Source organism: Falco punctatus (assembly GCF_963210335.1).
Source record: "Falco punctatus genome assembly, chromosome: 8".
Classification (NCBI taxonomy): domain Eukaryota; kingdom Metazoa; phylum Chordata; class Aves; order Falconiformes; family Falconidae; genus Falco; species Falco punctatus.
Genome location: NC_137588.1, coordinates 44,596,969 through 44,618,189, shown reverse-complemented (window position 1 = coordinate 44,618,189; position 21,221 = coordinate 44,596,969). Strand labels below are relative to the sequence as shown.

At 57.3% G+C, this 21,221-nt stretch overlaps 1 protein-coding gene across 5 annotated transcripts in view; it reads left to right on the top strand.

Moving 5' to 3' along the window:
- CXXC5 (CXXC finger protein 5) overlaps positions 1-18,500 on the top strand; it is a 38,205-nt gene extending 19,705 nt beyond the window's left edge. For 3 of the 5 annotated variants that reach the window (XM_080397971.1, XM_080397972.1, XM_080397973.1), the window contains exons 2-3: positions 11,517-12,562; positions 17,493-18,500. In XM_080397971.1, the coding sequence (XP_080254097.1) occupies positions 11,777-12,562; positions 17,493-17,537 (831 nt within the window). In that variant the 5' untranslated portion in view covers positions 11,517-11,776 and the 3' untranslated portion in view covers positions 17,538-18,500. Of the gene's footprint in view, positions 1-706; positions 5,429-11,516; positions 12,647-17,492 lie in introns of those variants that run through there. The other 2 variants (XM_080397974.1, XR_013929830.1) reach the window with 2 other exon arrangements.
- Positions 18,501-21,221: the final 2,721 nt, after the last annotated feature.

Sequence of the window (21,221 nt, the reverse complement as noted above, 5' to 3'; positions counted from 1 at the left end):
GCACAGTGCGTGTAGTTGAATTACTGCAGAATCAGAGAATGGGTTGGGTTGGAAGAAATCTTCAAAGATCATCCAGTCCAGCCCCACTGCCATGGGGGGCATGGCTCTGTCCAACCTGGCCTTGCACACTCCCAGGGATGGGGCATGCACGCTTCTCTGGGCAACCTGTGCCAGTGGCTCACCACCCTCATTGTTAAACATTTCTTCCTTATGTCCAACCTAACCCTACTCCTCTTCCAGTTTAAAATCATTGCCCCTTGTCCTGTCACAACAGGCCTTGGTGAAAAGTCTCTTTCCACCTTTCTTATACACCCCCGTCGTACATGGAAAGGCCACAGTAAGGGCTTGCAGCTGTGTGTGAGACACCCACTGAAAATCTAAGCGTTGTGTAGCACAGTCTGAATGCTTTCTGCAGCCAGGCTGGTAGCTGATCAAAGACAGGAGCTGGGTCTTGATACGACCCCTCCCTGCCATGCCACCGCATCCCTGTGGCAGGACTTCTTGTCCCAACAGTTTCCTGGGAACTGTTTTCCTAATGCCCTTTCCCATCAGGTTGCCCAGGATTGCTGTTCTTCCACTTTCTGTTGGCATGCTGCAGGGAAGGAAGGCACCCTTCCTCTTGGGCTGATTCTTGAAGGAGCATCAAGACCCAAGAGGGCTGTTACCTCCTCCAAAGGAGACCTTGTCTTGGGTAGGTGCATTGCCTGTGCTTCTCTGGCCTCAGACATGTTTGCCCATCTGCAAGCATGGTGTGCGTGGGCGCAGGTCTCCTTCCCAGCTGTGGTCCTGGCTGACGGTAAAACTTGGAGCTTATGCCATCATGGGTGGTGACCACTGAAGCTGGTGTCATGACATCTTGCCACAACAGCCAGGGCAGGGCACCCCAGGAGTGCCCCAGTGCGAGGGCTTACCGAGACGTGGTGCAAACCATCCCTGCAGCTGTGACAAGCTGGTTGCTCCCTGGGTTCCAGCAGGTATGAAAGGGAGGAGCATCACTGGGTGTAGTGCTATGACTACCTGTCATGGAAAAGCCAAAGGGGAGGAGGAGGGCAATGAGAGTCGCAGGAGACCTGAAGACTGCTGAATCCAGCGTCTGAGGTGTTCCCTGGAGTAAGCCAAAATGATAGAGCATCTGCAGAGCCTCACAGTCACTGAAGGTGTCGGCAGCAAGTGGCCCCATCCACTGATACCCACTGGCCTTCTGGCAGAAGGCTTTTCTCCACCCAGGTCTCCAGCACCATCCTCTTGCTCAGCATCTCCCAGCCCACCACGCAGAGCCCAGCAGGTCCCACTCAGCTCACCTGTGGTGCCTTGAGTTGTCCTGGGCTCTCTGGTTCCACCCCTACCACCTCTGGCAGGATCCAGCTCAGTGCTGGGGTCACGGGTGTCCTCTTGGTTGCTCCAGGGATGGGGAAGCTCCCGGGGTGCATGGGTGAGCTTGGGTGAGTGCTTGTGTCCGAGCTAGAGCACGTCAGGGTTTGCTCTCTATTATTCTGGATCTAAAAGGAAAAAAAGTGATTGCTTTTCCCAGTTCCTGCATTTCCTGAGAGCAGCCTAGTTCCTAGCTTATCTTCAGACAGCCTCAGGGGTATTCCCTTGGAGTTTGGGAGTTTAATCAGGCATTGCTGGGGCATGTGAACTCTGTGTCGAGTTGCTGTTCCCATGGAGGGGAGCGCTTCTTGCAGATATTTGGGTTGGCGTGCCTGGGCTGGGGGCTGGGCTGGCTGGGAACACGCTGCTCCTTTTTCTGGGGATGTGATGGGGAATGGCCGGGGGTTGATGACCCGCCTGGCCAGGGGTGGCTTGTGGGCAGGATGCTGGCAGAGGCTGTGGGCAGGGCGGCTTCCCAAGGACAACCCCGCAGTGGGGCTGGCTGTGCTTGGATGCGCTGGTTTGGCAGCACTGGGAGGGAGCTTTCGTCCCCTCCAGCCCTGCCTCTGCCACCTGCCTCTTTTCTGAACCCATGGATTTTCCTTGTAGCATCCTGGGCGGGGTCCACTGGTCCCCACCATCCATCCTGACCTTGTGCCCTACTCCTGGCCCTGGGGCTGCTCTGGCCCCTTCAGCCCTGACCCAACTCTGCCACTTGTTTTATTTCTGGTGATTCTGAATTCAGCAGAGAATCAGGACCCGGGTGGAAATGCCCGATGCCGGGCTCTGCTTCACCAGTGAAATCAAGGGCTTTTGTTGCTGGCTCTTCAGCAGGCAGTATTTCTTTTTTTGGGGGCTGGATATATTCCTGGCAAGTAAAATGACGGATGCTCTGTTCCGTTTCCAGTGGCAGTGTTTCAGATTCCTTGCTCCAGGGCAGGAGCCGAGCGAACTCCGATTCCGGAGCAGCTCTGGTACCTTGGCAGCTTAAAGGCCATGGGGTTTGCTTGAATGACAAGTGCCGCTGAGCACGGGGAAAGCTCGGGAGAGGTGGTTTTGTGTGGTGTGCCCTCCATCTCTTGCAGGAGAAAAAGCCCACCGAGCAGGGAGGCAGCTTTTTATTGTCTTCATATTTCGCAGGCAGCCCAGGCGGTGGTGGAAAGGTGATGCACAGGAGGCTGGTGAGCCCTGCGTTGCTGGCGAGTGGGGATGCTCCCTGAGGCATTGCCGGGGAGGCGAGGAGAGGTGCAAAGACTTGGGGCATGGCTGTGTGTCTTCAACCTAGGAGCTCTTGGATGCCTCTTACCCCGGCTCTGCCCGCACCTCCTGCTGTACCCGGCTTGGAGGGATGGGTGTGGATCCTGGCAGCTGGCTGAGCTGCATCCTGCAGCACTGGCGAGCCTGAGCCATCGGGGAGGACGGGATCTGCCAGCAGGGCGTGCCTGCTGGGAAGCCGCAGTGCTGGGGATGAAGCATGAGGGAAGGGGGTCCACAGCCTGGTGGGGGTCAGGGCAGGTCAGAGACCTGCCTTCATGAGGCTCGCCAGCCTTTTTTTGGCCCATCGGGATGGACCTGAGGCATGTGAGGGTCTGTAGGCAGGGCTTGGGATGGTGCTGGCAGCGGGCAGGGTTTTCTCATCCCTGTCAGAGCTGCCCTGTGCTTTCTTTTGCTGCTGGAGGTGACCCTGACTGCTGCCTGCTCAGGAGGGTGCTGACAGCTGGGCAGCAAGGCCTGCCCCCCAAAACCTCTCAAGCCTCACTGGTCCACTGGGCTTATGGAGTTTACTGGGAGGGATTCCCCTGGGCAGCCGGGGAGGCTGTGATGTGTAGGCTGGCCAGCCCCATCACTGCGGCAAGTTTTGTCTGTGCTGAGCAAGGCTGTGGGGCTGAAAGGAGACCGACCTGGACTCCCCAAGGTCTACAGGGTGCACCACTGCCCCCTCCCAAAGCTGAGCTGGTCTTCTTCCCTCTGCCAAGCCCCTTTCTCTTCTTCCTCCTATTTCCCTCCTGCCAGCAAGGCCAAGGAAAATGCATTGCTGACCAAAAATAACAACTGCCGGCAGATCCAGACAATGGATAAACCCCCAGTGAGGGTGAGGGCGACCCGAATCCTCCCAGAGGAAGACGGGATTATTTGCCGTCCTCTTAGACATCTGTCAATAGCTGTCATTGGCGGACCCGGATGGCTTTCCGACGGTGCCACCGCCTTTCTGGCAGTAAAAGCAATTCCTCCAAAGCAGTCGCCCTGAGGAGTGGGTGCTCGCTGGGGGCTTGGGTGGAATTGCATGCCTTAATTCCACTGGCACATAGGCAGCAGGGACGCAGCCCTCCAGGGTGTTTCTGGTGTCAGCAGCAGAGATGCCTTCTGGATGCCAATGTCTTCTTGAGACTGCAGAGCGGTGGCTGGCTGGGCTGCATGCTCACTGCACCCTTGCTTGTGCGTCTCCTGCCCTGCTTCCCTGCACTGTCTTTGTCCATGGGGTGCAGGCACTGAGGTGTTAGCCTTGACCTGCCACCCTGGAGGTCTTATGACTAAATTCCCCACCACTCATTAATAACCAAACTCAAATGCACTGAGCTGGCTCCGGTGCTCTCGAGTGTGTGCTTCTGCTGCCAGCATGCTTCTTGCCCACCAGTGGTGACAGTGACACAGGTGCTGGCATGGGTGAATTGGCCTTTCCCACCGCCAGCTCTCCTGGGATCTGGAGCAGACCCTTGGTTTGTGCTGTGCCACCACGGAGCTGCCTAGTGGGATGTGGAGGGGTGATGTTTTGAGAGAGTAGGGAGCACAAGGGGACCTCTCCAGGCTGGGGCTGCTCTTAGAGGTGGCACTTATGGATTTGGGCACCACTGGAAGTGGCACTGATGGATTTGGGGCTCTTCACCATCAAATATTCCCATGTGACAGTGCCTACAACTTTTTTCTTATTTTTAATTAACTTCTTGGAGCTCTGTGCCTGCTGATCAGTCTCTCTGTGACCTGGTTATCGGTTAGACCCCAAGTAATTTATGCTGTAATCGCTCCATCTGTTAACGGGAACAATTCACACGTCTTAGCTTGGCCTTGGTGGGCTGTGTGCGGGCCTGCTGGGGGCGAAGCCTTGTCTGGGATCCTGCAGCCCCTTGTGGTGGCTCTTGGGGCTTCTGCCAGGATGCCCGTTTTTGCTGGCATCTGCCCCTGGGCAGTACCTGCCCCCTATCCACCTGGCCCCAACACCCTAGGGTCATTCAGCCTGGTCTTCTGAACTTCAGAGCTGTGACATCACCTTGGAGACTTCCTTTGATGGAGGGGACACTGGGGACTAGCTGGACCAAAGAGCTGGGGGTCCCTCCAGGAGGGTCTGGGAGGGCTTTGCAGAGGGCACGGGGGTCTTGCTGGGCTGGGAGTGATGCCACATCTCCAGAATGGCAATGTTAGGCAAGGCGATGCCAAGCTGGGGGGAGTGGGCGAGCAGCAGAGAGCCGTGCCATGGCGCGTGAATGTCAGCTGCTGCTTGGCTGTGAGCTGGGCTCGTGCGAGCTTGGATCTGTTCAATCCCATTTGGAGGGGGGGCACAAGCCGGGGGGGGCCTTCCCGAGGCTCAATCTGGTAGGTTTTAGTTACAGTCATTTTAGGATTTGGGCAGCAAATTGGTGCAGCTTTGGCACTGGGGGGAGAAATGGATGAGCGCCGCGGAAGTGAGGCTGCCAAGACTCCCTCATCCCCCCGAATTGGGGAAGGGGGGGGTCGTGCAGGTGGGTGCAGCCCTCGGGCTGAGCAGTGTGGCCGTCACCCGGCTCTCTGGGTAGCAGCTGGGTGAGCGGAGGAGGGGAGGAGGTGCTTGGTGTTGTCCGCAGGGCACCCGCAGCCCTGCAATGCTCGGGTGGACGCTTCAAATCGCGTTATCTCCATAACCGCCCGGCTCTGGCCGCTCCGAGTGGCAGCGGAGATAAGTGGATTTCCAGGGAGCGCCTGGTCGTCTGACATTTAAGACTCCTTAATCCGTAACCACCACCCTGCGGAGGCAGGACGCAGCCACGTTTCCTGGCCGGGCGGTGTGGGGCTGCCCTGGGCGCAGGTCGGTCCCTGCAGCGGTGGCTCTGGCTGTGCTGGCACCGCAGCTCACCAGGGTGGCGTGGTGTGCTCGGGGCTGGCCGCAGGGTGAGGTTCAAGGATGGGCATGGAAGCAGCAGTGTCCCTGGGGACATCCTTGTCCTCTCCGCAGTGGTAACCTCCTTGGAAGTCCAGGGCATGTTGGTGATCGTTTCTGCCTTTCTTGGGTGCAAGCTGGGCATCCCTGCATGGCTGTGCCATACAGGATTGTGTGCCAGTGCATTGGGCAGCCCACAGCAGCCATGGGGTTATGTGGGGAAGCCCACCACCAGTGGGGGAAAAATATGTCTTGGATGGAGCGCTAGCATAGGGAGCCCACCTGGCGAGGTGACATCACCTCCTGCCTGCTCAGCTGGGCACCTGCAGGACAGTGGCATGGCCTCACCTCACGGTGCCTGGAGGATGTGCTTGGCAGGGCACGTGTCTGGCCCTTGGTGGCCGGGCTGTGCGTGCATCCAGGGCTGCTCTTGGGAGGCATCACCGCAGCAGAGTGGCTGCCTGCAAGGAAGAGACGGGTGAAAGCCACTCTGTGCACCATGATGATTTGCCATCTGCTTCCAGGGCTAACTCCAGATGCTGGATTTAATCTTCCATAGCCTTTTTAATTCAGGAGTTGGCTTCTTAACATCCCTCAGTGCCACCTCAGCAGCAGAGATGAGCAGAGTGGCTGCCACAACTGGCCCTTCGAAGGATGTCCTGGAGCACGGGAGATGAACTATATCCATGCGAGTTGCCCATCTGGCAATCCGTCGTACCTCTGGCTTGTTAACCTACAAACACCCAGGGCGAGGCTTAGCATTTATAACACCACTCAAACCTCTACCAGGCCTTGGTGTCCTCTCCTGATGTCTGGATAAAATTTAGTGGGTGATGGTAACTTCCATGGTGCATCCAGGAGTCGATCTTCTGGCTGGACCAGTTTTTGGGAGGATGAACTGGAAGAGCAGAGCTTGGAGGCTGTTGGGTTGATGGAGGCAATGGCCTGCAAACAACAAAATGAAGGACATCCTTTGCCTCAGGGTACCTGGTTACCAGGCACAGCGTTCTTCCTGAATGGGTGTCCCAGAGGGATGTTCAGCCTTGGGAGATCACAGCTTGATTTCTCTCTTCATTCACCTAATTTCCCCATGTGGCTTTCATAGAAGCAGCAGCCCAGAGGTGATGGTGCCATGGGTCTCTGCCCTGCCAGCAGTCCCAGTGGCCAGTTCTTCCCTGGCTGAGTTTCTGGAAGCTCAAGACTTGATGGTGCTTCCTAGTGTGGTTGGAGAGGTCCAGTAGCCCTTTGGTCTGGTGCCTGCTGCCTGACTTGTGGTCGATGAGGCTGTGATGAGACGTCACTGCTGGCTTTCAGTTGACCTGTGTCACCTGGTGGAAAGACCAGCAGGTCTGACTGCTGTGGAAACTGGGTACCTGGGAGCTGAGTCAGGTGTTGTGGTGCTGGGATTGGAGGAGCTTTGAATCTTCTTCTGGTGGTGCTCGTTCTCCTGAACCTTTGACCTGGGTTGCAGCTAGACCCTCTGACCCTACAGGGTGCTACAGGGTGGTGGTCCTGTTCTACCTGCTGGCTTTGCTCATCCTAGGGTGTGTTTCAGACACCAGGAGCCTCAAGGGTGTCTTAGGATGCCCCATGCATTGCTCCCACCACCCATGGCTCCGCAGTCCTGCCCATCCCTCGGTTTTGTCCATGACTGTTGGCCAGGGTGGTTGGGGAGCACGGCCTCTGGAGCAGTAGCTCTAGCTGGGATGGTGCCTTCAGCTGCAGCATCCCTCAACCTACATCCTTCTTGGGATGCCTTGGAGAGGGGCAAGTGATAGTAGTGGATGTCCTCCTTAGGGCTGCCTGTGGTGCAGCTGAGTCTGTCCATTTGTCCATCCATCACCAGGGCTTTGCTAGGGAGGTGGGCACTGCTCTGGGCAGACAGCTGCATGGGGAGGGGAAGGAAGCAGGGACAAAAACCTGGTGGAGGGGACAATTACTGCCTTTCTCAAGGCTGAAAAGATGCCGGGGTCCCTTCCGTCCTCATCCTCCGTCTGCTTCGGCTGGACAAAGCCACCGCCCCCAGTGCCCACCCAGCGCCCAGGGATTAGAAAAAAGCCGAATTTTTATATTCTCCCTTTGTCTCTGGAGCCCGGGAGCAGCTCGGCTCTGGCTTTGCTGCTTTCTTCTCTCTTTACAGCCGTGTCTATGCACGGCTGACGGCACGGCTGACCAACTGGCAGCTTTTCCAGGAGGAGGTTGATTTATTTAAAATTAAAGGAAAGCAGAAGTTCTTTCTTGAAGACGAAGACTTTTTACATCGCAGGAGCTGATGGCTTTCCAGCGATGCAGTGAAATAACACAGGAGAGCGGGCTGGAAATCGCAGCTTGTCATTTTTTTGTGAGAAGCAAAGCTCCTCTCCTGCTCCCGTCTGACGGTAAATGGTGCCCGCAATCAGGGATACTCTTAGTCCATCAGCTGGTGATGGTTTCTCTGGATGCTGAACTACCAGAGATCCTTTTGCAACCTTTATTTTTCCTGGCGCTGCTAGGACTATTACAGCACGGTCCTATGAGGTCGGCCTGTGTGTCAGGATGGAGGGAGCCCCGGGGCAAAGCGAAGAGGGGCTGTGGAGTGGTGCTGGGCTGAGCTTTGGGGGGAAGCCCTGGGCTGAGCTGCTGGGACACTCTCTGACCCTCTGGGCTCAGGCTGTACTTGGCAGGGAAGTTGTGGAGGGCGGGGAGCAGGGGCTTGCGAAGGGCTGGGAAGCTCCTGAGTGCGGGCTGGGGCCTCCCGACCTTGGTGGTGTCCCCTTGAACCTTGGCGTCCCTCCAGGTTGCTAAGCTGCCCGGTGCAAAGACCCGGGCGAGGGAGCCCATCACGTGCCCCTTAATGCCACGGCTGGGACTAAGCACCTTCTGACAGGGACCCAGATGACGCTGCCCGGCGCCTTCCCCGGGGGATGGGGACCAGAAAAGGGGCAGAAACGGGACAGGGGGGCCCTCACGGTCTTTGCTTGGGTCAATCATAAAGAAGGGATTAAGATCATTAATTCCTCCCCCTGCTGCAGTTAACAACCTGCCTGGGCAGAGGCTGGCGAGGAGCAGCTGAGATGTCTGCTGCGCTGGGTGGTCCTGCAGTGTTGGGCTGTGAGGGAGACATCCCCTTCGTGCAAATTAGCCAGGCACCCCACAGTCCTGGGGTCCCTGGAGAGGGGACTGGCCTGTGCCACCTGGCATGGCAGTGGTGCCCGGTGCCTGCCGCTGCGGAGGAGTGCGGCCCTGGGGGGCTGGAGGGCAGCGCCGGGCAGTTGCAGATGGCGGGAGCTGGCGGAGGCAGAGCAGCAGCCAGGACAATGGTGGGATTGTGTGGTGGCGCCACTCAGCATGGCTCGGCACGGCTCGGCATGGCTCAGCACAGCTCAGCGTAGCACCCTGTGCCAGCAGCTGAGCACCGTCTTGCGTCACTGGGGCTGGGAGGGGACATGGTGGTGTGCCCCTTGTCCCCACAGGCAGCAGAGGACCTGCATCTGGTGGGCTGGGCTGGCTTCGTCCTGCAGGGTCACCTGCTGCGGCAGTGGGTGCTTGGGGAGCCCGTGCTCCAGGCTCTGCAGCCGTCAGCCCCAGTCGGAGGAGGCTGCGACTGGTGGGGGCTTGGAGCTGTTGGCACCCAGTTTATGCAGCAGGGTGGGACTGGCGGGCAGCTGCCTGCTAGTGCCAACTGGGAAAGGCTGACTGTGGAGGAAGATGTGAAGTGATGGAGATGGCGACCATGGCATGCCTCCATCCCATGTCTTCTCCACTTGAGCACCTGGACCCTGCTGCCCTGTGCCATGGGGTAAGGGGGACCCCTCGGTGTGGCAGCAAGATCCACGTGGGCACGACTTGGAATTTTTATCTGAGTGATGTGGGACGTGCCCCTGGAGAGCCCCGGTAAATGCTACAGCAGCACCACAGCTCGGTGGTTGCGGTGCTGCCAGGCAAGCAGGCAGGCTGGTAAATCCTGGGCAGATCCGTCCTGGCACTGGGCTCCCACGCTGAGCGGGCTGCGGCACCGCGGGCGGAAGAGGCGCAGGGCCGCAGGAAAGGCAGCTGCGGGCAGGCGCAAGATAACACTGCCGCGTGGCTTTATCTCATATCCTCCTGTCCGGTGCTTTTCCTGCTCCGCTCCCTGCTCCGGCCCCAGCACCCGTTGCTTTCAACGTTAAGGTGTGACCCATCCTAACGCCTCCAGGGATGGGACCGCACCTCCCTGGCAGAGGGGCACAGCAGCAGCTCACCCACGCTCCCAGCACCCATTTTGGGTGCACCCCAGCCTCGCCGTCCCCTGGCATCCCCCTGCCCAGAGTGCAGCGCAGTGCCTGGGGAAGGGCTGCTTCCTGCTGCCACAGCCCTCCCTCTCCACATGGCCTGGCCAGCTCCAGGCTGGAACTCAAGCCCTGCATCGATCCGCGCTGCATCTTAAATCAGCTGAAGCAAGCGGTTTTTAGTGTGAGGGTGGGGGGGCTTCTCCGCAGGCAAGCCAGCTCTGGCACTGGGGTGAGACGGCTGCCTTCGTCTGCCAGTACCGTGGTGCTTGGCGCGGTGACCTTGCCCCTGTCAGCGTTTTAATGGTGATGCCTGCAGCTCAGCTGCAGAACTGTGTCCGTAGGGAAGGGCCTGGGCTGTAGCAGGGTTGCGGGGGTTGCATTGCAGCTCGGCTGTGGTGAAGGGGACACGAAGGGTGATGGATGAGCAGGGTGCAAGGGGTGCAGGGATGCCCCTCACTCTGCTGCATCACCCCTGGGCAGGAGCAAGGGTCCCAGTAGGGCTTTCTGCACATGGCCACATCCTTGCCCAGGCTCCAGAGAGGAAGCTGACGGGATAGCTGGGATAGAGGGTTGGGGTAGGCGAGTGGCCTCCTCCTGGTGCTGCCCTCCCCCAGCTGCTGCTGGGGTGGGGACGTGGGTTCCTGCTCTGCTAAGCCCTGCAGCTTTTCTCCTCTAAAGCCTGATTACTCTGGCGGTGCCTGTGCGTGCGTGCATGTGTGCTCGGGAGGGGAGGAGGAGGAATTTCACAACAACAAGTGTTCACAGGCACACTGGGCCCAGCTGCCCCAGAGCTGCCCCAGGGACGGTGGCATTGTCCCCGCACTGGGGAACGGTGCTGAGAGGAGGCTTTTGCTGTTGCTGCCAAGCCCCTGCCGCCGCCAGAGTGACTGCGTGGCTGTGGTGGGCATGCGGGCAGGGCACGCAGGGCCATGGCCAAAGGTCAGCACTGGGGCATGGAGGTGGCTGTTGTGGCTCCCCGTGGGGTTTGAAGGGGACACCGTGGTTGCCCATGGGGTTTGGTGGTAGATGCCACAGGGGTTTGGAGGCAGATGCTGCAGCTCCTTATGGGCTTTGGAGGTGGCACTGCAGGGGCTTGGAATGGGACGCCGCTTCATCTCTTTCGTGGAGTTTGGAGGTGAAGCTGTAGCTCCCCATGTGGCTTCCTTTCCTTGCCTGGTGTGCAGTGCTGGCCTGGGGACCAGGGTCGAAGGGGTGGAAGAGAAGGAGGAGAAGGGTGAGAGGCTCAGCATGATCTGAGCTGGGTGAGCAGCAGATGTGGAGGGGCAGGGGAGCTGGGGTGCAGCCCTGCAACCTGCTGCCTCTGTGGCACCTGGCCAGGGGGTGCGGGCAACTGCTGGGTGGGGACTGGGGGCCCCTTGCATGGTCTCTGGCTGCCAGCGCAGGGACATCCTGTGAACACCCGCGGTCCTATCCGGCACAGGGGCTGCATGTCGCTGGAGCGGAGTAGGGGATGAGCCCCGTGACTTCCCTGGGGCTGCAGTCCCTGGGGGAGGAGAGCTGGGCACAGAAAGCCTTTAAGCACTGGAGTGCCATTGCTACCACGCCAGGACTTCCCCTGTGACCCCCCATTTCTGTCTGGACGGTGACCCTTTTAAAGAGCAGTGGAACGGATCTCCACCGAGGTCCGTTCCCTGGAGTTTCTTTGTTTGCGGCACTGAGACTTTCATGGCAGGGGGAGGAAGAGCTGCTTTGAAAAGCCTGTTGGCTCTTGCCAGTGCTAACTCTCTTTTCTTTTCTACTTCCAGAGCCGCATGTTGTGTACCAGAGCCGCAGAGTATGTTTTTGCACTGAGATCGGCCTGAAGTACTCTGCAGCCGACGCCAGAGGAGACGCCCCATTGATGAGCGTTCCCGTCTGAGCTTTCCCTGGTGGCTGGCGGGCTGGTGCTACTAGAAGGGCTTTGGGGGTCTTTCGCTTTGGCATTGGGGGTGGGGTTTTGGTGTTTGGCTGTTTTTTTTTTTTTTTTTTTTAATTTTGGGTTTGGTTTTGTTGTGCTCTGGGCACCATGTCAAATTTGGGCTCCCATCAAGACACTGGGAACAAGCCAGAGACGGAAAAAAATAACCAAGATGACTCTCAACCCCCCGTCAACTCCGAGAGGAGGAACAAAAGTGGAATAATAAGTGAACCTTTGAACAAAAGTCTTAAGAAGTCCCGTCCACTCTCCCACTATTCCACCTTTGGTAGCAGCAGCTCGGTAAGCGAACATTCAGAGAAAGGCAACCCCTTAGCTAATGGCAATGAAGCGACTGTGGATAAAAGTCATTCTACCTCAAAGCACAAAAACATCTCTAGTATGCTGAGCAAATTAGACCGGGTGTCGGAGATCTCCTCAGAAGGACAGACCGCCCTACAACAGTTTGCTCAGTCGACAGAAATGCTCAAAAGAGTGGTACAGGAGCATCTTCCTCTAGCAAGCGACCACGGGACTGGTATCTCTGACATGGAGGCAGTCTCAGCTGCAGAGACAATGAACGGCCCCTCTGATTTTCCTTACCTGGGGGCTTTTCCCATCAACCCAGGCCTTTTCATTATGACCCCTGCCGGCGTGTTTCTGGCAGAGAGCGCGCTCCATATGGCTGGCTTGGCAGAGTATCCCATGCAGAATGAGTTGGCATCTGCCATCAATTCGGGGAAAAAGAAACGGAAAAGATGCGGCATGTGCCCGCCCTGCCGAAGACGGATAAACTGCGAGCAGTGCAGCAGTTGTAGGAATCGCAAAACTGGCCACCAGATTTGCAAATTCCGAAAATGTGAAGAACTCAAAAAGAAGCCTTCTGCAGCACTGGAGGTAACCGGCCCCTCTCAGGCACCCTAACCCCTCCTCGGGCTGCACTCCTGGGTTCGGATCTTGCCCTAGATAATAAAACACCTGGTACTTCTTACTTTCTTATTTTTCCCTTTTCCATTAACAGTTGTCACCATGAGATGTGTGCTCTGCCCCGTGCCCCCAGTTCCTGCCCTCCTTGACGCACTGGAGTTGATCGGCTTAGGGGGGAGGGCTGGGGCCTCTCCCTGGGGTCCCCGGCCACGTGGGGAGTAGCTCTCCCCTTTGCAGGCGTGGGCAGCAGTGGGTCTCTGCTTGACTTTCAGCGTTGGCATCCCTTGTCCCCAGTGGGCTGCAGCTTCCAAAGCCAGGGAGTGGCTCCTGACCTGGCAGTCGGGTTAGAGGATGGGGAGGCAGGAGGCGGCTTTTTGGATTGTGAGTAATCGGTGATAGTGATGCCTGTGGCCATGTTGCAGCTGGAGCCCAGACCCTTAGCTCACCCTTTGCTCTGAGCAGAAGCACGGTGGTCTGTGGGTGGTAAACAACTGCAGCGTGTGCTGAGCAGTGTCTCCCATGCTGTGGCCATGCCAGGTCTCCCTGGGCCAGCATGTCTGGGGCGGTCAGGATGAGTCCACAAGGTACCAGCTGGGTTTTCCAGTGGTGGCTGAGCTGTGGTCCCTGCAGGCAGCGTGCCTGCTTTGGCATCTGGAGGAGCAGGATGCCCGGATCCTCCTGATGTGAGCCTTTGGGGCGGTACTTGGGCTGTCACTGCCCACCACAGTCTGCTTATGGACGTTGCCCTTGGCCTCAGAGGGGAGCTGCTGTAAGCTACTGCTGGGTTGGGGTGCCACCTTGTCAATTCTGCCAGGGAGGTACGATACTCACATGGGGAGCACAGGATGAGTCCGGTGACTTGGGTCATCACACGGGTCTGAAATGCAGGCAGGGCTGTGGGCAGCTGCTGGTGGCATGGTGTGGCGTGGGTGAGGGCTGGGTGCCGGCAGCACTGGGATGCAATGCAGAGGTGGTGTGTGTGCACGCTGCTCTGGCAGAGCCTGCCTCTTGCCGCACCCCTGTGGGCGCTCTGGGCCAAGACCTGTCTTCTGGGTCCCCCACGTGCTGTGCTTAGGCCAGGTTTGATATTTGTGGGAGGCAATCCCACCGTCAGCTGTGCTGGCATGCTGCTTCCTGCCAGTGAGCGCATTCCTGGAGCCAGCAAAGGCTAAGAAGTCACCCGGGCATCAGCTGGATCGCATATCCTGGCATGAGGGCATTGCCCATCCTCTGTCCTAAAGAGACAACAGACCATTTTCTTAGCCACATTCTACGTTTTTCAATTAGCATCAGCTCTGAATGAATAGTGAAGGGGAAAAAAAAATTCTGTTTGGGCGGTGGGGATGAGGAGAGGGGGACTGTGTCTTTCAAAAACCGCTGTATTGCTAAATTATATTCTTGTTCTAATTTGCTGAGTCAGTGATCTGGAAAAAGGGAAAAAGGGAGAAAAAAAAAAAAGTTCATCTCTTCCAAAGAGTCCTAAAGCGGGTCAATAGACTCAGAGCTTGCAGAAGCTGGAGGAGTTGCTTCCTTCTCCCAGCACTGCACTGGGTCTGGGGATGATAAATAGCACTGGGAGCCTGTGAAACGGTCACCCCCTTGACTGGTTTCCCCATCCTGTGGCTGGTTGAGAAACTGGAGCCACTGAAATAGGACTCTTCATGTGACAGAGTTAGGCTCCACCAGAGATGGGTTCCCATCCCTCCTGGGCACGACCGTGGGTGTGTTGAGGCTGAAAAGAGATGTGCTGGTGGGGATGGATGCCTGGGAGATGTGGGTCACTCCAGGGCATCCCTGTCCCCTTTTCAGAGCAGATCTTCCTCTCTCGCAGGGTATCCACTTGCGCCGTGTGTTGACCTTGGTAGGGTTGAACGAGATTGTGGCTGTGTGTGGCTGGGACAGGGATGCTAGGGCCCTGGTTGATGTCCAAAGGTCACCTGCATCAGTGGCTGGGTTGTTAAACCTCACCCTATGTAACCAGCCCTGGCAATGCGTTGTGTTGGGCCAGCCGTAAGGCAGCTACTGGCACCTGCCTTGCGGAGACCTATCTGGAGGTGACGGTGGCCAGGATGCAGAGCTGCTGCCAGTTTGGCGGCTCCAAGGACTGCTGGTCCTGATGGGGTGCCATCACACTGTAGTGCTTAATACCAGGACAGGAGCGGCCAGTCAGTGGCCCTTTATATGGGGCTGAAAAATTCACAGGGCTTTGTGAAGCATCATGTGGGGGAGTTGTGCCATTGCCCGGGAGAAGAGCAGCCAGCAGTGGCTCTAGTCTGGCAGCCCAGTGCATCCAGAGGAGTGTCCTTGGAGAGCCTGGACAGGGGCCGCAGCTGTGATTAAACATTGATCTAAAATCAAGCAGTAAAAAAAATAGAATTAAACCTTTATGGTGGCATAAAAAAACGGGCTAAATCCCTCTGCCGCCGTTAAGCTTTATCTGCACATCTACAGAGCCCGAATAACCGGTTGCTGCTGGTGTCCCAGTGGTGGCTGGCTGAGGCTCGAAGACCAGTGAGGCAAGGTGGATGCTTGGAGCAGGCAGCAGCATGTCCCTGCACTGACCAGGCTCCTCCGGGCTCTGCCAGTCCCAGCAACCCCAGGTAATGCCATGAGGGCTGGTGGCCATGCCTGGGCAGGTCACCCTGGGCTTGTCTCTGGAGCTGTAGGTCACATAAAGGCCACAGATAGTCAGGATATGACTGAGCAGAGGTATTCTCCATCCTGAGAAGCCTTGGTGAAGTGCCTTGGTGCCTCAGCTAGTGCTGGTGTGAGGGTCACTGCCACCCTCACATGGGTCTCACAGACAAGAGACTTCTCACCAAGGCCATCATGACAGGACAAGGGGCAGCAGTTTTAAACTGGAAGAGGGCAGGGTTAGGTTGGACATAAGGAAAAAATGCTTTATGATGTGGGCAGTGAGGCACTGAACACGACACCCAGAGAAGCTGTGGATGCCCCATCACTGGAAGGGTTCAAGGTTAGGTTGGACAAGGCTTTGAGGAACCTGATCTAGTGAAAGAGCTGCACACAGCAGGGGGGTTGGACTGGATGGTCTGTGAAGGTCCCTTCCAACTCAGGTAATTCTGTGATTCTGTGATCGTGGAGATGAGGGGGTGAGCTATCCTGGGCATCCACATTAGAGCTAGCTGTCCATCTTCCTTTAATAACAAAGGAGCATAGGTGTTCAAGGTGATCTGTATCTCCTTCCAGACCCATTAGGAGCTCCCTCTCCCCTTACTCCTCTCTCCTGGGATGATGTATCTGAGTTGGTGGCCCTTGCTGGCAAGTCCGCTATGCTCTGCCCTGCCAGGTCCAGGTCTGGTGCCTTGGGCAGCATCCAATGTGGGCAGCATGCTGTGCCGCAGCCCCGTGCATCATCGGCCAGAGGCACTTGTATCTTCCCCAGATGCCTGATTACATATTGCAGAGACCTTTGGGGAAGCGGTGATGCCTGCAGCTCCTTGCTCACTGACTGCCCAAGCTGGGTTTGCCCAGAGGACCAGGCACAGGCTGGAAGCAGGAAGAAGGAGCTGGGCACCACCAGCTCCTGCCCATTATTGCCATTTGCCCCCCTCCCCTTGCGCAAGCCCCATGTTTATCTCATGGTGCCGATGGAAGTGAGCATGTTGGGGTCCGTCCCACAGGTGCGGGGGGAGATGCTGTCCTGGTTACTCATTGAGGTTTGGTGAGTGTCTTGATCAGAGAGAAGGATCCAATGAGAGCCGTCTGGCTCCTGCGTGGAGTTAGGGACTGAACTGTGGCATGGTTTTGACTCTTGGGACAACACATGGGGTGTCCCTAGCCCTGCACAGGGGCCCGACACTGGGAGTGGGGCTGGGGCTGGCTGTCACCCACACCACCCTGTGGCAGCCCAGCCTGCAGCCCTGTGCCCATCACTGCAGCCTGTGGCTTCTTTTCCATTGGTGTCCCTTGCTTGTTTGAAGGGGCAGGAGCCCAAGGGCCCTCTGAGGCATGTGCTCTTGGTGACGATGTCCTATGTGCTGGCTAGCATAACTTGGCCTTCCTTGGGGGCTGTTGGCATTGAGACGTTGTGGCCCTTGCATACTCCACCCATGGTCTCATGAATGCTGAAGAGGCTTCCAACCCCATCCAGCTGGGAAACATGCTGGGCTCTTCTTCCAGAGGATGGCAGAGCTGTTTGGGCTATTGCCCCACACCGCTTCTCCTGGAGGTGGCTTCAGAGGGGTCTCATCTGTTGTTGGGTGCTTTGTTGTGTGTGGGATTGAGCCTGGTAGGACTCATCCCTCTTCCCCTGCGAGATGCTGAGAGGTCCTTGCTGGTGCCGCTCTGTTGGGGACAAGGTTGTTCAGCGTGGCTGGGTGGCAGCAGGGTGCTTCCCATGTGTCCTGAGCAGCTCCCAGGCCCTGTGGCCCCAGGCAGCTCACTCCCTGACCCATCTGCTGGCCGGGCTCCTGTCCGCTGGGCGTCTGCCCACCCACAGCAGGGACGGTGGGGGCTGGCAGCGAGGGCCACGATGTGCTGGGCCGTGCCAGCTCACCGCGGCCCGGCCATTGTGCTCGGTGCTGGCTGCAGGGGAAGTTGGGGGCCGCGCCATTGTGCCGGCCGTGGCGTGGGGACGCGGGAACAATGGCCGAGCTGCTCTGCCAGGGAGGGGGGGCCAGCAGCAGGGGGACCCCGTCTCCCTCCTTCTGGCATCCCAGCATTTGCCGGCAGGCTGGAAACCTTGGGATGTGTGGCGGCAACGGGGGATGCTGAGCCTGGGCTGGATCTGTCCCGAGGCCAGTGACCAGGATGCAGGGCAGGGGTGGGAGCGGGGGGTGTGGGCATGCAGCCCTGGTGCCGCGCGGCTGTGCCGGACCCGACCTAACGTCTTGTCCCTTCTTCTTCTATCCCCCTCCCTGTCTCTCTTCCTTTCCAGAAGGTGATGCTTCCTACAGGAGCCGCGTTCAGATGGTTCCAGTAGGAATGGGAATCCCAAAGCTCTGTCATCCAAGTGCAATGTCACTGCTTGCTTGTGTTGTCTCAGGCAAGGGATTTTTGGCTGAAATGAATGGATGCACCTGTGTCTCTTTAGAACCAAAAATATTTTCTCGCAAATCTCATTCCTGTTTTTATAATTTTTTTTTGCGTTCGTTTTAACATCTTCGAGTCCTAGTCAGACATTTAACTGCTTTTCAAATAAAAATAATTAAAAGAAAAAAACAATGGATCTGTAAAGTACCAAGACTTAATAGACAGAGTATGGACAATCAGTTTCTTTCTGTGTTTTGGTGTTGATGTTGTTTATGTGTGAAAGATGCAGTACTTGTGTAGGGAATGTAAATTTACAGTAACCTTTTAAAATCTAGTTACTAATAAGCACTACTGTAATTTAGCACAGTTGTTTAATTGCACCCTCATTTATACTTTTTATTTGATTCTTTCCCATCATACAATAGAGTGGATAGTTTATAGAATGCCTCAACTTCATGTTTATAAATGAGAATATGTTTAAAGCGATGTAGTATCCCTTTTCCTAGCCATTCACCTATGTAAGTTTAACCCGCAAGAGGTTCGGTATAAAAGGTGGAAGAAAACAACTGCTACACAACTGGCAGTCTTTGAAAAAGGAAAAAATAATTAAAAACAAAAAAGAAAAAAATGTCAATGTTAGTTTATTAATATAGAACAAGAAACACTGCATACAGAAAAACCTCCTAATTGCAACGGTTTACTCCTAGAAGTAATTTTTGTAAACTTACTGAAGTTAAAATCAAAATAAAAATAATACTGCAGGACCTGTGCTGAAGCAGTTACAAAAAGTGATATTTCTCTCCTGTTCAAATCCCCGTCTCCCCAGCTCTCTCTACATCATTAAATTGAAATGCTGTTTGTAATGTTTTAGCGATCCAGGCTGTTTTTGTGAATAAAATGAATGCATGTTTTGTGTCATGATTTACAGCTTTGTTATTTCTCTCCCACCCCTTTTTCCAGCCATCCAGGCCCCCCAGTGCCGATGGCAGCTGGTCCCCCCGCCAGCCTTTGCCTGCCCGTACCCCGTCCCACCACCGCTGCCTGCCAACTGCAGGGGACCTTGCTGGTGCCGGAGCATGGCGGCGGCTGGCCCGGGTGGGACAGCGTGATGTGCTGAGCTGGAGTCACCCCGGCTGCTAAATCCGCACGGTTAATCCTGGCAGCGGCTGGGCTAAGCCAGCCCCAGCTCTTCCTGGGGATATTTCCCAGTTTGACCTGCCGGGAGTTTTACCAGGTAGCATGTCGCCGTTTGTTTTGGTAAGACGGTATCAACAACGCACCCTTGAGAATCATGGTGAGGCTCATTTTATCAGGACAAGTCCAAAACGAGCTCCTGAAGGTGGGTGAGCTCAGCAGGCTGAGTGCCCGATGCTTTCCAGCTGGGCCCGGTGCCTGTGTGGTGTCAGCGGGAGCCACTTGGGGTGGGGGGAACGTTGGACGGGCTCAGCTGTGGACAAGCTGGAGGGGTTGTGGCTGGTGCTAAGGGTGCTATGCTCAGCATTGCACTGGGCATATGGGCTGTGTGCCCCCTGCCAGCCCCCGCGAGGGGCTTCTGGACACATGGGCAAGGCCATCCCAGCTTATGGGTAGAGGCAGATCTGCCTGGAGCCAGCAGTGCCAGCTCTGCCTTCCTGGGGTGAGGTAGCGAGAGCCTTTGTCCCTGGCTCCAGCCAGCGTTTGGGCCAGCATCTGTTGACCAGATGTGCGCCCGGAGGAGAGGGGGAGTGACGGCGGTGCGTGGGCTCCGTCCCTGCTGGGCAGCGACCTGCCAGGACTGAGCAGAAAGTCCTTGGGGAAAACCACCCCAAATGCCTTTTGCAGCAGCCTCACACCCACCCGCCCCAGTGGCTCCTGGGCATTTGGAACCTGGCCTGGGCACCTGGGACATGCCAGCGGCCAAGCCCGGTGGTGCCTGTGGGAACGACTGGAGCTCACAGTGATGGTGGTGCAGCTGGACCAGCATGGTGAAGGACAAAGCTCAAGGCCTGCAGGGACGGGTGGACCCTGCTCACACCCCAGGAGTGCTCTGGTGTGTGTCATGCCCAGCCTGTGCACCGACGGGTGGCACTGGCAAGGGGCTGTGGGGAGCTGGTTCCCAGTTTGTGCTGCTCAGGCAACAGCCGAAATCACTTAGCAGGAATGTGGCGGTGGGGGGGTGTTATGGGAAAAAGGAGTCTGGCTGGTATTTTTATGACTGTGGCTAATGGTTGGGGCTGTGTGAACACACAGTACTGGCACCTGGGGGGGAAGCAGCCCCTGACCCACACTGGGAGAGCGTCCTGGGGAGTGGCACACAGACCCCCTCCCCAGGGCTTTCCAGCCCCAACGCCCTGCAGGAGCTGCATGGCGGGGTGCTGCTTCATCCCACCAGCCCCCACAGGGCTGTTACCCCCAGTCTGGCCACACCACCCCCAACAGGGCTGTGCTGGACGCTGTGTGTGCAGCATGAGGGGCTGCTGTTGGTACAGGCTGGTGCTTGGTGAAGTGCCATCGGGGCAACTGCAGACGTGGCAAACCCTGCTGTGCCACACTGCTTCTCTGCTGTCTGTTCCTTCAAGGGACAGCAGTGTCCCCAACTCTGCTTTTCCCCCAGGAAGCCACAAGGCACAGGGCATGTGTCCCCCATCACCCCCATGGGCATCACATCTGCTCGGCACATTGTGGCAGCCCAAATGCTCCCAGGAGCAGCGTGGGGCAGCACCCAGCCCCTGTGGGCAGGGACGTGCGGCTGCTGAGTGCGGTGCTGCTGCCTGTACAGACAGGGTCAGAAGCCATGCCCTGCCACAGCCCCTGCCTTCACTACCACACCAAGCACAGTGCTGCCAGCACCTGCATGCTCCTCCAGCCAGGGCATCAGCAGGGACCAAGGGCAATGGCAGGGACTGTGGGCTCCTGTGTGGACCATGGGCATTAGCAGGGAAGGTGGGCACCGGCAGGGGAGGGGAGTGATAGTGGGGTGTGTGGTGCTTGCAGGGATGACGTGGGCATTAGCAGGGGTCAAGGAGAGCCAGGGCTTCCCCACAGGGGTAAACAGGATTGGGAGAAAGGAAGGAACCAGAGAGGGTGGGATTCAAACCCTACCTGTGAGTGGGATGGGGTGGTGGGGAGGTGGGAGATGGGGTGCTGGGGCTGCGAGGTGGCTCCTCCACAGTACTTCTAGCTCACCCCCATTCTGGGCTGCACCTGTGCCTCCCAGGGTTGTGTAGGTGGGGACACACCTTACCAACAAGCCCTACCTAATGAGCTCTTGCCCAGGCAGGCAGGACCTCAGGCATCCCCTGAGGGTGAAGTCCATCCTCCTCTCCATCCTCTCTACCATGATCAACTGCAGTGCCACTGTTGGGCACAACCCCTGTGCTGGGCTGTCCCCACTGCCTGCCCAGCTGCTGGTGGAGAAGTGGCACCTGCCAGGGCTGCTGTCCCCAGGGTGGCCACGGGCAGCCAGGTGGTACAGGGGGCATGGGGTGATGATAATGAGCTCAACATGGCACTGAGAGAGAACCCTGGGTGCTACCACAAGGGCTGGCCTGAGGTTGCTCTTAATTAATGTCCTCATTAAACAAAGTTAGCAGAAGGGCAACAAAACCTGCCTCTGGCCCTAGGGCATGCTGTCACAGAGGGCACAGCCATGTCT